The sequence below is a fragment of the Anomaloglossus baeobatrachus genome, chromosome 1 (assembly GCF_048569485.1).
Source record: "Anomaloglossus baeobatrachus isolate aAnoBae1 chromosome 1, aAnoBae1.hap1, whole genome shotgun sequence".
NCBI classification, from domain to species: domain Eukaryota; kingdom Metazoa; phylum Chordata; class Amphibia; order Anura; family Aromobatidae; genus Anomaloglossus; species Anomaloglossus baeobatrachus.
This window is the reverse complement of record NC_134353.1, coordinates 608,789,850-608,804,967: the sequence shown is the minus strand read 5'-3', so window position 1 is coordinate 608,804,967 and position 15,118 is coordinate 608,789,850. Positions and strand designations below refer to the sequence as shown.

The 15,118-nt window shown below is 50.7% G+C and overlaps 1 protein-coding gene across 2 annotated transcripts in view; it reads left to right on the top strand.

The window, feature by feature from the left end:
- Positions 1-15,118, top strand: part of AGTPBP1 (ATP/GTP binding carboxypeptidase 1) — a 245,618-nt gene that overhangs the window by 163,388 nt on the left and 67,112 nt on the right. For both annotated transcript variants that reach the window (XM_075318445.1, XM_075318453.1), the window contains one exon: positions 10,671-10,802. In XM_075318445.1, coding sequence (XP_075174560.1) covers positions 10,671-10,802 — 132 coding nt within the window. The remainder of the gene's footprint in view (positions 1-10,670; positions 10,803-15,118) is intronic.

Genomic DNA, 15,118 nt, shown 5'->3' with positions numbered 1-15,118 from the left:
GGTACTTTCACACTTGCAATTATTTCCTTTCCGTTACAATCCGCCCTTTTGGAAAACAGCGGAATCCGTTAACGGATTCCGCTGTTTCCCATAGACTTGTATGGGTGACAGATTGTACCAAAAGGACCTGCGTTGCTTCCGCTGGGCGACGCTCCGTTGCTTCCGCCCAGCGGGAGGAACACAGCATGTAACGTTGTTTTGAGCAGCGGAATCCTCTGGATTTCACTGCGCATGCTCCTTTTTTTTTTTTTATCAAACTTTATTTTGGCTCGCAGTGGCCGAACGTTCAGCTGAGCGCCCGGCCGTCGGCAAGCGACAGCGCTCAGCTGAACGACCGGCCGCCAGCATGCCCGGCCGCCGGCAAGTCACAGCGCTCAGCTGAGCGCCCGCCCGCTGGCATGCCCGGCCGCCGGCAAGTCACAGTGCTCAGCTGAGCGCCCGCCCGCTGGCATGCCCGGGCGCCGGCAAGTGACAGCGCTCAGCTGATCACCCGGCGGTCGGCTGCAGGGAGCGATCAGCTGATCACCCGGCGGCCGGCTACTGGGAGCGATCAGCTGATCACCTGGTGGCCAGCTGCAGGTAGCGATCAGCTGATCACCCGGCAGCCGGCAAGTGACAGCGCTCAGCTGATCACCCGGCGGTCGGCTGCAGGGAGCGATCAGCTGATCACCCGGCGGCCGGCTACTGGGAGCGATCAGCTGATCGGCCGGCTACTGGGAGCGATCAGCTGATCACCCGGCGGCCGGCTGCGGGGAGCGATCAGCTGATCACCCGGCGGCCGGCTGCGGGGAGCGATCAGCTGATCACCCGGCGGCCGGCTGCAGGCAGCGATCAGCTGATCGTTCACAATAGTCTGTCGCTGGTAAAACTGTAAAAAAAATAAAAAAAAAATCAAGACGAATTGCGTTGTTTTGCAGCATCCGTTGCGCCACTATATGCAACACATCCGTTGCATCCGTTACACAACGCAATGCAACGGATACCGTTCAACGCAAGTGTGAAACTAGCCTTAGGCCACTTATACACGTTCAGTATTTGGTGAGTTTTTACCTCAGTATTTGTTAGGCCCCTTTCACACTGTGTTTTGCCTTACATTTAGTGGTCCCATCGGGGCATCCGTCCGAACAGCTCCTCCCCCACCCCGCAAAACGTGTTTCGGATGCATGCGGCGACAGGGCCATTAACTGTAATGGAGCAGACTATGTTAGTATGTGCTCTGTCTTGCACTATTTTCGAGCGCATACATTTTCTGCAGATGAACACCCGAACGTAGTCTACTACATTTTGGGGTCCACCTGCAGAAAACGTATATGCCCGAAAATGGTACAAAAACAGAGCACACGCTAACATAGTCTGCTCCATTACAGTCAATGGATCTCTCGGCACATGCGTACGAAACACGTTTTGTGAATTGGGGGAGGGGCGGTTCGGAAGGATGCCCCGACGGGACCACTAAACGTAAGGCAAAACAGTGAGAAAGTAGCCTATGGCTAAGTTCACACTTCAGTTGTTTTGCATCAGTCACAATCCGTCGCCTTGGGGAATTACGGTATCCTGCAAAATATTTTGCAGGAATCCAGTATTTCCCCATAGACTTCTATTAGTGACGGATTGCGACTGATGACCCTGCGTTGCATCCGCTGCGTCGTGGTCCGTCGTTTTTGACTGACTGCCGAGCGGGTAGCAACGCAGAATGTAACGTTTTTCAGGCCGTCAAAATAAACGCGCCCCGCAGGAATCCGTTGCCATCCGTCAAGCTTGTAATGTATGTCTATGGTGCTGGATTCCGTCGTAATCCGTCTTACGACGGAATCCAGCGCAGGATTCCGTCATGCTCTACTGAGCATGCCCAGCATGTTTGGCACACCCCCTGGGCTGTCCCAAACACAAACGGATCATGACTGATCCGTCAAAAAATGGACGCATAACGGATGTAACGGACGCAACGGATCAGTTTTTCTTTGTCGCTCCATTGGGAGACCCAGACAATTGGGTGTATAGCTATTGCCTCTGGAGGCCACACAAAGTATTACACTTAAAAGTGTAAGGCCCCTCCCCTTCTGGCTATACACCCCCAGTGGGATCACTGGCTCACCAGTTTTGTGCTTTGTGCGAAGGAGGCAACACATCCACGCATAGCTCCACTTTTTAGTCAGCAGCAGCTGCTGACTATGTCGGATGGAAGAAAAGAGGACACATATAGTGTCCCCAGCATGCTCCCTTCTCACCCCACTGTATGTCGGAGGTGTTTGTAAGGTTGAGGTACCCATTGCGGGTACGGCGGCAGGAGCCCACATGCTGATTCCTTCCCCATCCCTTTTTACAGGGCTCTGGGTGAAGTGGGATTTACCGGTCTCCAGGCACTGAGACCGTGCTCCATCTACAGCCCCTGGAGAAGATGCTGGATGGAGCGGAGTACATCAGGGACATGGCCCTGCTTCCTCAAGGTACTCTGTGTCCCCGTGCATTTGGCGCTCACACCGCAGCATGCTGGGTGTTGTAGTGCGCCGGGGGACATCAGCGCTGCGGCGCCTGTGCCATAGCCTCATTCAGCTTAGCTGAAGCAGGCACACTTATGGGACTCGGCCGCGCCGGCCGCTGGGACTGCGGCACGGCTGGCACTTGTAGTGCGCCGGGGACTTCAGCGCGGCCTGCGCTTTTACGGCGGCCGCGCTGATAACTACAGTCCCCGGCTTTTGCGGCCTGCTTCCGTTCGTTCCCGCCCCCAGACCTGCCAGTCAGGAGAGGGGCGGGACGCTGCCCACGTCTAGGACTCGGGCGCGCCGGCCGCTGGAACAGCGGCGCGGCTGGCACTTGTAGTGCGCCGGGGACTTCAGCGCGGCCCGCGCTTTTACGGCGGCCGCGCTGATAACTCGAGTCCCCGGCTTTTGCGGCCTGCTTTAGTTCGTTCCCGCCCCCAGACCTGCCAGTCAGGAGAGGGGCGGGACGCTGGCCACTTCTAGGGCGGTCGCGCCGGCCGCTGGGACTGCGGCGCGGCTGGCACTTGTGGTGCGCCGGGGACTTCAGCGCGGCCCGCGCTTTTACGGCGGCCGCGCTGTTAACTCGAGTCCCCGGCTTCTGGGCCTAGTCTCCCTTCGTTACCGCCCACAGCCCTGACAGTCAGGGTAGGGGCGTGACGCTGCATAGAGCAGAGCTGAGAGCTGGAGTATGTTTTGCATACTCCACCCCTCTCACTGTGTGCACTATGAATCCGGATTCCCGCACTTTCTCAGGCACGCCCACGGCTTCCTTCTCTACAAGGACACCGGCAGCCATTAGTGTCAGTTTCTGTACGATACAGAGACAAGTGTGGAAGACCCTGGCATTCTGATAGTCACACAATCGCTGTAACAGGCGTTAAGCAGCACCTGTGGTGCTAACCCCACTAGTGCAGAAGTGCACTTATAGATATGCTTGTACTATATACATTGCACTGTTTGGTCGCACGTTGTATATACCCTCCTGGATTATGCGGAGGAGTTATCAGCATATTCTCTGTGTAAAACAAAGGTGCAGAACCACATGTTTTTCTATACAGCTGGTACAGCATGTACGGCTATACGGCCGGCAGGTACATAGACTCCCATTGTATGCACTAATGGCCAGGGGATGAGGACGGTGTCTGCAGTATTTACTGACAGTTTTTCTGAGACTATGGCTATGATACTAGAAGCCTAGCAGTCCGGACATGTCTCTCACAATATGGGCACTGTTGAATCATTGATCCATGGCCCCCCTCAGTGTGAATAACTAACAGCTCCGGGAATGTCACACGCATCCCAGAGTCACGGCTCTGCACGGACGTCAGTCCCAGACAGCCTAAGTGGGCTCGCTATGAGCGGCCTCGGTTTCATCAGGGTCCTAACAGAAGGACTCGCTGTGTAATGAGGCGGAAGTAGCGGCTCAGGATTCTGATCCTGAGACCGCTCTCAATCTGGATACACCTGATTGTGACGCCATAGTAAATAATCTTATAGCGTCCATCTATAGAATGTGGGTTATTTCTCACAACTCCTCCAGTGGAGGAGTCAGCTTCACGTATTTTTCTGGACCACTCTGCCTTCAGAGAGGCAGTCCAGGAACACCACGCTTATCCAGATATGCGCTTCTCCAAACGGCTTAGGATACACGCTATCCCTGTCCCCTGACTTGGTCAAGGACTGGACCCAATGTCCCGAGCGGCATCCTCCAATCTCCAGACTTGTAGCTAGATCCATAGTTGCAGTGGGAGATGGAACTGCAAACTCAAAGATGCCACTGACAGACAGATGGATCTCTGGTTTGGCTCCGGCATTCTCTCCCTTGGGGCACTCCAAGCTATTTCAGCTTGTCTTACACAGATTGACACGGTTACACGTACATCTGTGCCGCAGGTGGCATCCTTAACCTCTCAAATGTCTGCATTTGTTTCTTACGCGATTCAGGTTGTCCTGGACTCTGCGAACCGTGCGGCGGTAGCCTCCGCTACTCCGTGTTTTTAAGCAGAGCCTGGTCTGCTCGTTAAGTGAATGGAAGGCAGATTCTGCTTCCAAAAAAGGTTGCCTAACCAGTTGCCTTTTTCTGCTGACCGACTGTTTGGTGAGCGTTGGATGTAACCATCAAACAGTCCAGGGGTAAGGATTCATCCTTTCCTCAGCCCGGACACAACAAACCCCAACAGAGCAAGAGGCAGTCGGGGTTTTCGGCCTTTTCGAGGCTCGGGCAGGTCCCATTTTTCCTCGTCCAAGGTGGACTCAAAAGGATCAGAGGAGCTAAGATTCTTAGCGGGCTCAGTCTCGCCCAAAAAAGCGACAGTCGGAAAACCCGCTTCCAAGGCGGCTTCCTCATGACTTGCGGCCTCGGTCGGTAGCAGGCTCTCCCGCCTTGGCGATATTTAGCTGCCATAGGTCAATGACCATTGAGTGTGAGACATTCTGTCTCACGGGTACAGGATAGAGCTCACTTCTCGTCCTCCAACTCGATTCTTCAGAATTTCTCCACCTCCCGGCCGGGCCGCTGCTCTTCTGCAAACAGGGTGCACTCTATAGGCAGAAAGAGTGATGACCCCCGTTCCTCTTCAGGAACAAGGTCACGGTTTTTACCCCAAATTCTTTGCGGTACCTATAACAACGGGCCGTTCCGTCCCGTTCTGGATCTAAAAATGCTCAGCAAGCTCGTGGACACCAGGCGGTTCCGGATGGAATCCCTCCGCCATGTCATCGCCTCAAGGTCCCAAGGATATTTCCTAGCATCATTAGGCATCAAGGATGCTTATCCACACGTGCCGATTGATCCAGAGCACTAGCGTTTCTACGCTTCGTTATAGGAGACGAACACCCTCTGTTCGTAGCTCTACCTTCCGGCTAGCGACAGTCCAACTGGTCTTCGCCAAGGTCAGGGCAGCAGTAGTCACAGTCCTGCACTCTCAGGGTCACTCTGTGGTCCCGTATTTAGACGATCTACTTGTCAAGGCACTCTCTTAGGAAACATGCCAACACTGCCCGAACGTTGCGCTGGAGACTCTCTAGAGTTTTGGGTGGATCATCAACTTTTTAAAGTCAGATCCGACCCCGACCCTATCGATAACATATCTAGGCATAGAGTTTCTTACTCTCTCAGCGATAGTGAAGCTGCCGCTAGACAAACAGCATTCACTACGGGCTGCAAGCTCTTCTTTAAGAACCAGTCGCACACATTGACACGCCTCATGCACTTCCTACGTAAGATGGTAGCAATGGAGGCAGTTCCTTTCGCGCAGTTTTACTGCGTCCACTACAATGGGACATTCTCCGCCAATGGGACGAGGAGTCGACGTCCCTCAACAGAGTCGTCGTTCTTCTCAGGCGGCCAAGGAATCTCTACGGTGGTGGCTTCTTCTCACCTCTTGGTCAAAAAGAAGGTCCTTCCTATCCCCGTCCTGGGCGATAGTTACGACAGACGCGAGTCTATCAGGGTGGGGAGCAGTTTTTCTCCACTACAGCGCTCAGGGTACGTGGACTCAGCAAGAGTCCACTCTTCAGATCAATGTTCTTGAACACAGAGCAGTGTATCTTGCCCTACAATCCTTCCAACAGCGGCTGGAAAGCTAGCATATCCGACTTCAGTCGGACAGCTCCACAGCGGTGGCATACATCAACCACCAAGGAAGAACGCGCAACCGGCAAGCCTTCCAGGAAGTCCGGCAGGTTCTGATGTGGGTGGAAGACACGGCATCCACCATATCCACAATTCACATCCCAAGTGTGGAAACTAGGAAGCTGACTTCCTAAGTCGCTGAGGTGTGGCCGAAAGAGTATGGTCTCCTCACCCGGACGGGTTTCAGGAGATCTGGCGCCGCTGACAGAGGCCGGACGTCGGTCTAATGGCGTCACGGCACAACAACAATGTGCCAGCTTCATGGCACGGTTTCACAATCATCGAGCTCTGGCGGCAAACGCCTTAGTTCAGCATTGGTCGCAGTTCCAGCTACCTTAGGTGCCACCTCTGGCATTGTTGCCCAGAGTACTGCGCTAGATCAAGACCGACTGCAGCCGCGCCATCCTCGTCGCTACAAATTGGCCGAGGATGTTGTGGTACTCGGTTCTGTGGTGCCTCACGGTAGGCTAACCGGGGGCACTACCAGACCAATCAGACTGGCTGTCTCAAGGGCCATTCTTCCATTTGGATTCTACGGCCCTCAACCGGATGGTGTGGCATTGAGTCCTGGAACCTAGTGTCGTCAGGATTACCTCAGGACGTGGTTGCCACCATGAGACAGGCTAGCATACCAACGTCCGCCAAGATTGACCACAGGACGTGGAAGATGTTCTTATCTCGGTGCTCGGCGCAGGGTGTTTCTCCCTGGCCGGTTGCATCGTCTATGTTTCCTTCCTTCCTGCAATCTAGGTAGGAAAATGGGTTGTCGCTCAGTTCCCTTTAGGGACAAGTCTCAGCGCTATCTGTATTTTTTCAGAAACGACGACTTCCTCAGGTACGCACGTTCCTACGGGGAGTTTGTCTTCTCAGCACTCCGTACAAGCGGCCGTTAGAGCCCTGAGATCTGAACAAGGTTCTAATTGCTCTCCAGATGCCGCCTTTCGAGCCTTTGAAGGATGTCTCCCTTCCCGTTTTTCACGGGAAGTGGCCTTCTAGTAACGGTCTCGTCTCTTAGGAGAGTTTCCGAGCTAGCAACGCTCTCATACAAACTCCCTTCCTGGTCCTTCACCAGGACAGGGTAGTTCTGCGTCCGGTTCCGGAATTTCTCCCTAAGGTGGTATCCCATTTTCATATCAATCAGGATATCACCTCACCTTCTTTGTGTCCTCGTCCAGTCCATCAATTTCAGAAAGATTTGCATCTGTTGGTTCTGGTGAGAGCACTCAGGTTCTACTTCCCGCATGGCGCTCCTGCGCCACCCGGATGCACTCTTTGTCCTTGTCGCTGGTCGGCGTAAACAGTCGCAAGCTTCCAGATCCACCCTTGCTCGGGGGCTCGAGGAACCAATTCTTGAAACCTACAGTTCTACTGGGCTTCTGGTTCTCTCAAGGCCGAAGGCCCATTCTACCAGAGCCGTGGGTGCATCCTGGGCATTACGGCACCAGGCTACGGCTCAGCAGGTGTGTCAGGCACCCACCTGGTCGAGTCTACTTACTTTTACCAAGCATTATCAGATGCATACCTACGCTTCGGCAGACGCCAGCCTAGGTAGATAAGTCATTCAGGCGGCGGTTGGCCACCTGTAGGAGAGGGCCGTTTGACGGCCCTATCATGAGGTATTCTTTTACCCACCCAGGGATTGCTTTTGGACATCCCAATTGTCTGGGTCTCCCAATGGAGCGACAAAGAAGAAGGGAATTTTGTTTACTTACCGTAAATTCCTTTTCTTCTAGCTCCAATTGGGAGACCCAGCACCCGCCCTGTTTTCTCGGGGTTTTTCTGTTTTTTCGGGTACACATGTTGTTCATGTGGTATGGTTCAGTTCTCCGATGTTTCCTCGGATTGAATTGGTCTTTAAACCAGTTATTGGCTTTCCTCCTTCTTGCTTTGGCACTAAAACTGGTGAGCCAGTGATCCCACTGGGGGTGTATAGCCAGAAGGGGAGGGGCCTTACACTTTTAAGTGTAATACTTTGTGTGGCCTCCAGAGGCAATAGCTATACACCCAATTGTCTGGGTCTCCCAATTGGAGCTAGAAGAAAAGGAATTTACGGTAAGTAAACAAAATTCCCTTCTTTCACAGGATTCCTGTGAAAGGAATTCTGTAAAAAACACATCAGTTGCATCAGTTGACATCTTGAAAACGACTGAGGGTACTTTCACACTTGCGTTGAACGGTATCCGTTGCATTGCGTTGTGTAACGGATGCAACGGATGTGTTGCATATAGTGGCACAACGGATGCAACGGATGCTGCAAAACAACGCAATTCGTTTTGATTTTTTTTTTTTTTTTTACAGTTTTACCAGCGGCAGACTATTGTAAACGATCAGCTGATCGCTCCCAGAAACCGGCCGCCGGGTGATCAGCTGATCGCTCCCTGCAGCCGGCCGCCGGGTGATCAGCTGATCGCTCCCAGTAGCCGGCCGCCGGGTGATCAGCTGATCGCTCCCTGCAGCCGGCCGCCGGGTGATCAGCTGATCGCTTCCAGTAGCCGGCCGCCGGGTGATCAGCTGATCGCTCCCTGCAGCCGGCCGCCGGGTGATCAGCTGATCGCTCCCTGCAGCCGGCCGCCGGGTGATCAGCTGAGCGCTGTCACTTGCCGGCGCCCGGGCATGCCGGCGGGCGCTCAGCTGAGCGCTGTCACTTGCCGGCGCCCGGGCATGCCGGCGGCCGGGCATGCCAGCGGGCGGGCGCTCAGCTGAGCGCTGTGACTTGCCGGCGGCCGGGCATGCCGGTGGCCGGTCGCTCAGCTGAGCGCTGTCGCTTGCCGACGGCCGGACGCTCAGCTGAACGTTCGGCCACCGCGAGCCAAAATAAAGTTTGATTTAAAAAAAAAAAAAAAGAGCATGCGCAGTGGAATCCAGAGGATTCCGCTGCTCAAAATAACGTTACATGCTGCGTTCCTCCCGCTGGGCGGAAGCAACGGAGCGTCGCCCAGCGGAAGCAACGCAGGTCCTTTTGGTACAATCCGTCACCCATACAAGTCTATGGGAAACAGCGGAATCCGTTAACGGATTCCGCTGTTTTCCAAAAGGGCGGATTGTAACGGAAGGAAATAAACGCAAGTGTGAAAGTACCCTGATCCGTTGCTGACGGACCTGACGGATTTAAAACAACTGAAGTGTGAACTTAGCCTAAGGCAAAACCAGGAGTGGGACAGTCAGAGGAAAAGTATAATAGACACATAAGCACCACTTCTGTATTTATCACCCACTCCTGGTTTTGGTTACAAATACTGACGTAAAAAACAAAACCTCATCAAATACTCAACATGCGCACGTTGCCTAATGTACCAGTTCCCTAATGAACTGAATTATGGCCCCATACAGTGAACTTAGTATTCCATCTAAATGATGCTGGAACCCTCATTCCTGATCGTCCTCCTGTGTAAACATGTAAACAATCACCTGGCGAACAAGTAACATGTTCGTTCATTAGTTGCTCCAAGCATTTATGGCTGCAGACATAAATCTTTATCGGCAGCACATTGCCCAGTGTAAACAGATATGCTGCTGATATCATTATTCAGAATGATGGTATTAGTGATTGTGATGCCCTGCAGAGCCGGCTGTCAGTGGCGGGGTGTGCTTACAGCCGTTGTTCACAATGTTATGAGCAGTGACTGTACCTCCTCAGCACACCTGTATGGCAGCCGGGAAACTTTCTAACACTTCACCTGTAGATTACACCCCCCCAAATCTGTAGGTTAATAGGGTTATCCAACGTGGCAGATTACCTTTATATATTCTCGTGGCCCATAGCCACTAAAACAAGCTCTATTTTCACAAAGAAGAACTGAACAGCATCTGACAGGTTGTGGTGAACTACTCTAAGGGCGGCTTTGCACACTACGACATCGCAGGTGCGATGTCTGTGGGGTCAAATCGAAAGTGACGCACATCCGGCGTCACTTGCGATGTCGTAGTGTATAAATCCTAGATGATACGATGAACGAGCGCAAAAGCATCGTTATCGTATCATCGGTGTAGGCTCCGACATTTCCATAATGCCGGTGCTGCGACAGGTGCGATGTTGTTCCTCGTTCCTGCGGCAGCACACATCGCTGTGTGAGAAGTCACAGGAGCGAGGAACATCTCCTACCTGCCACCGGCCACAATGTGGAAGGAAGGAGGTGGGCAGGATGTTTACATCCTGCTCATCTCCGCCCCTCCGCCGCTATTGGCCGCCTGCCGTGTGACGTCGCTATGACGCCGCACGACCCGCCCCCTTAGGAAGGAGGCGGGTCGCCGGCCAGAGCGACGGTCGCAGGGCAGGTGACTGCATGTGAAGCTGGCGTAGCGATAATTTTCGCTATGCCAGCTATCACAAGATATCGTACCTGCGACGGGGGCGGGGACTATCGCGTGCGACAACGCAGCATCGGCTTGCGATGTCGCAACGTGCAAAGCCCGCCTAAAACTTTTTTATATCCATTCATGTATGAGACCCAGTAGGTGAATCTCCTTTCCCCTAGCACTAGTCTTCCGAACATCCCTCTGTTACTTTTAGACATTTTAGTCTGTATTTTCCTTTACTGTATTATTTTTTCTTCCAGGTATACTGTGATTACCATGGACATTCCCGCAAGAAGAATGTGTTCATGTATGGCTGCAGTATTAAAGAGACGGTATGGCACACAAATGTCAGCGCTGCCTCCTGCGATATTGTAGAAGATAGTGGATACAGGGTGAGTAGTACCACACATATCTGTCATGGCTGATGGCTAGATCACAGATACAGCTACAGGACGCATTCACATGACAGATGAGGGTTATAGGCTCCAGTGCTCTGCAATGAAAACTGAAGCAACTATGGATATAGTTTCACTAACTTTAGAGAACCGAGATAAGCCAACTAATGTGTAAATTTAGAACAAGTAAAATAGGAAAGTGCAGCTCAGATGAACAATTTCTTCTTGATTGCTTGAAAAATTCAGGTACACGAGACATCAAACGTTTACAAGAAAACCGCTATAGTAGCGTATGCACCTAATAATGATGATGATGATGCATACACTACTATAGCGGTTTTCTTGTGAATGTTTGATGTCCTGTATACCTGAATTTTTCAAGCAATCAAGAAGAAATTGTTCATTTGAGCTGGATTTTTCTATTTTACTCATTTAACAATCAGGCCATGGCGGGGCCTCTGTCCGGGCTCTGAACAAGGAGTGGATAATGATAATGGGGAGCTGGATTTATTGCTAGCTACTACTATACGTAAATTTAGAACCACTGTAATAAATTCAGCACCTTTTAAGCCTCATTGAGACTTCAGGATTTTTATTGTGTGTGAAACATGGATCATTGTTCAGCAATGTTTTGGAGCAGATTTTTCAGTGTTTGGTCAGTGTGTCATCTTTTACCATCACTGTTTCATCAGTGATTTTCACATATGGCTAAATCGATAAAATTACAAAGCTTCTCCCATTCATTGTAATGGCTGTTGATCACTGACAGCACACGGACTGCACACTGATGCCATCCCTTTGCTGTCTGTGATTTTCACAGACCCATAGATGTGTATGTGTAATTTTGATCTGTGACTCAGATCAGAAGCAGACATGTCTCCTTGATTTTTTTTGCAGACAACTTGATCCACAAAAACCCCACAAACCTGTGTACCGCTCTATAGACTATAATGGTTCTGTATTCTATCCGTGAAAAACATGGAAAGAACATGCATGTGACTCACAAACGTCTGAATGATGTCTGAAAGTTAGACGGCGTTAGTAAATCAGCCCTGTCTTCTCTATTCATACCTGGGGATATATAAATTCACCTGGTTTCCAGTTACCAGTATAGAGCAATACACAAAAAAAAATTAATTGTTACTCCGCCAGAGCTAAAGTGGGGAGAATCAGCTAAACGTCTATTTCAAAGGAATGCAATCTGCAATTTGACTATGTACATTTTGATGACATTGTCATAACGCCTTTGGAGATGGCTTATGAGAGAGAAATGAACATTTAGTTCACGGGCAACACCTCTGGTGGACATTCCTGCAGTCAGCATGTGAACTGCACGCTCCCTCAAAACTTGAGACATCTGTGGCATTGTGCTGTGTGATACAACTGCACAATTTAGAGTGGCCTTTTATTGTGACCAGCCTAAAGCACACCTGTGCAATAATCATGCTGTCTAGCCAGCATCTTGTCTTCATATGCTACTCCTGTGCTCACTAACACAGATTTAAGCACATTTGTAAACAATATTTGAGGGAACAAGGCCTTTTATGTACATAGAAAAAGTCACATATCTTTTAATTCAGCTCATGAAAAATGGGAGCAGAAACAAGTGTGTGTTACGTTTTTGGTTTGTTTTTTTAAAACAAAAAGGTTAGCCCAGCAGAGATATCTGGGGCATCCTTTGAGTATTGCCTCACAGTAAGATCATTCTGGTTGCCTATAACCACTGCAGAAGTAACGAGAGCCTCATTTATGACTATTGCCTCTCAGTAAGATGGCTTTGTTTGGTTATAGCTACCAGACTACATCTTTCAAAATTGAAACTGCTGAGGTAAAGTGAAAGCTGAGCTCTGATTGGTTGCTATCGACAACTAGACCCTTATAACGCTTATTCAATAATCTTCTATTCATTATATAGCACTGAATGCGTCCTTCTATCCGAAGCTGAGCCAACATGTGCACAGTTGAATATAGCACTGTGGATGCGCTGGCAGTCACCGCTACCCGCCCACACTAGCGTCATGGTGAGGGAGGGGGCAAGTCGATGAACTGTCCGCCCATATCACAGGCCTCACGTTGAGAGAGGTCAGCAGCATGCAGACATCACGTAACCTGAAGATGGCTGTGCCTGTACGGAGGCTGCTGACCGGCGTGCTGTGGTGCTGGGCATGGGATGTTCAGACCGGATGCAGGGATTTGGCTTCTGCACCAGGAAGTGCAGGGTCTCTGCATGGTGTTGTTTGTTTAAAGAGGCTGGAAGTGTATCCAGTGTATTATGTGTGTGTAAAATTTATATATATAAATATATATATATGTGTATGTATGTATGTATGTATGTATATGTATATGTATATATATCTAATCTATAAAGCTGAATGTGTGTATGTGTGTTTATGTATGTATGTATGTCTGGGATTGGCATCTGCACCGTCGCAGCTACAGCCACAAAATGTTGCACACTCACACTTCTGGACCCCGAGAGCGTCATAGGCTATGTTTTGAGGGGAAATTTTAACCCCACTTTTTAGTTATTTGCCAAAAAACCTGCCTCCATTAAAGCGAATGGAGCTGGGAGCCACAGTGCAGCCAGAACTTCAGAAGAATGCACAGCCACGCCCTTATATGGAATGTTGGCGTGTCACAATGCAGCCAGGGAAAGAGACAGACAGACAGGGAAAGAGATAGACAGACAGGGAAAGAGACAGACAGACAGGGAAAGAGACAGACAGACAGGGAAAGAGATAGACAGACAGGGAAAGAGATAGACAGACAGGGAAAGAGATAGACAGACAGGGAAAGAGATAGACAGACAGGGAAAGAGACAGACAGACAGGGAAAGAGACAGACAGACAGGGAAAGAGACAGACAGACAGGGAAAGAGACAGACAGACAGGGAAAGAGACAGACAGACAGGGAAAGAGACAGACAGACAGGGAAAGAGACAGACAGACAGGGAAAGAGACAGACAGACAGGGAAAGAGACAGACAGACAGGGAAAGAGACAGACAGACAGGGAAAGAGACAGACAGACAGGGAAAGAGACAGACAGACAGGGAAAGAGACAGACAGACAGGGAAAGAGACAGACAGACAGGGAAAGAGACAGACAGACAGGGAAAGAGACAGACAGACAGGGAAAGAGACAGACAGACAGGGAAAGAGACAGACAGACAGGGAAAGAGACAGACAGACAGGGAAAGAGACAGACAGACAGGGAAAGAGACAGACAGACAGGGAAAGAGACAGACAGACAGACACAGACAGGGAAAGAGATAGACAGACACAGACAGGGAAAGAGATAGACAGACACAGACAGGGAAAGAGATAGACAGACACAGACAGGGAAAGAGATAGACAGACACAGACAGGGAAAGAGATAGACAGACAGACAGACAGGGAAAGAGATAGACAGACAGACAGGGAAAGAGATAGACAGACAGACAGACAGGGAAAGAGATAGACAGACAGACAGACAGGGAAAGAGACAGACAGACAGACAGGGAAAGAGACAGACAGACAGACAGGGAAAGAGACAGACAGACAGACAGACAGGGAAAGAGACAGACAGACAGACAGACAGGGAAAGAGATAGACAGACAGACAGACAGGGAAAGAGATAGACAGACAGACAGACAGACAGACAGACAGACAAGGAAAGAGATAGACAGACAGACAGACAGGGAAAGAGATAGACAGACAGACAGACAGACAGGGAAAGAGATAGACAGACAGACAGGGAAAGAGACAGACAGACAGACAGGGAAAGAGACAGACAGACAGACAGGGAAAGAGACAGACAGACAGACAGGGAAAGAGACAGACAGACAGACAGGGAAAGAGACAGACAGACAGGGAAAGAGATAGACAGACAGACAGGGAAAGAGACAGACAGACAGACAGGGAAAGAGACAGACAGACAGGGAAAGAGATAGACAGACTGACAGGGAAAGAGACAGACAGACTGACAGGGAAAGAGACAGACAGACAGACAGGGAAAGAGACAGACAGACAGGGAAAGAGACAGACAGACAGGGAAAGAGATAGACAGACAGACAGGGAAAGAGACAGACAGACAGACAGGGAAAGAGACAGACAGACTGACAGGGAAAGAGACAGACAGACTGACAGGGAAAGAGACAGACAGACAGACAGGGAAAGAGACAGACAGACAGACAGACAGGGAAAGAGACAGACAGACAGACAGACAGGGAAAGAGATAGACAGACAGACAGACAGGGAAAGAGATAGACAGACAGACAGACAGACAGACAGACAAGGAAAGAGATAGACAGACAGACAGACAGGGAAAGAGATAGA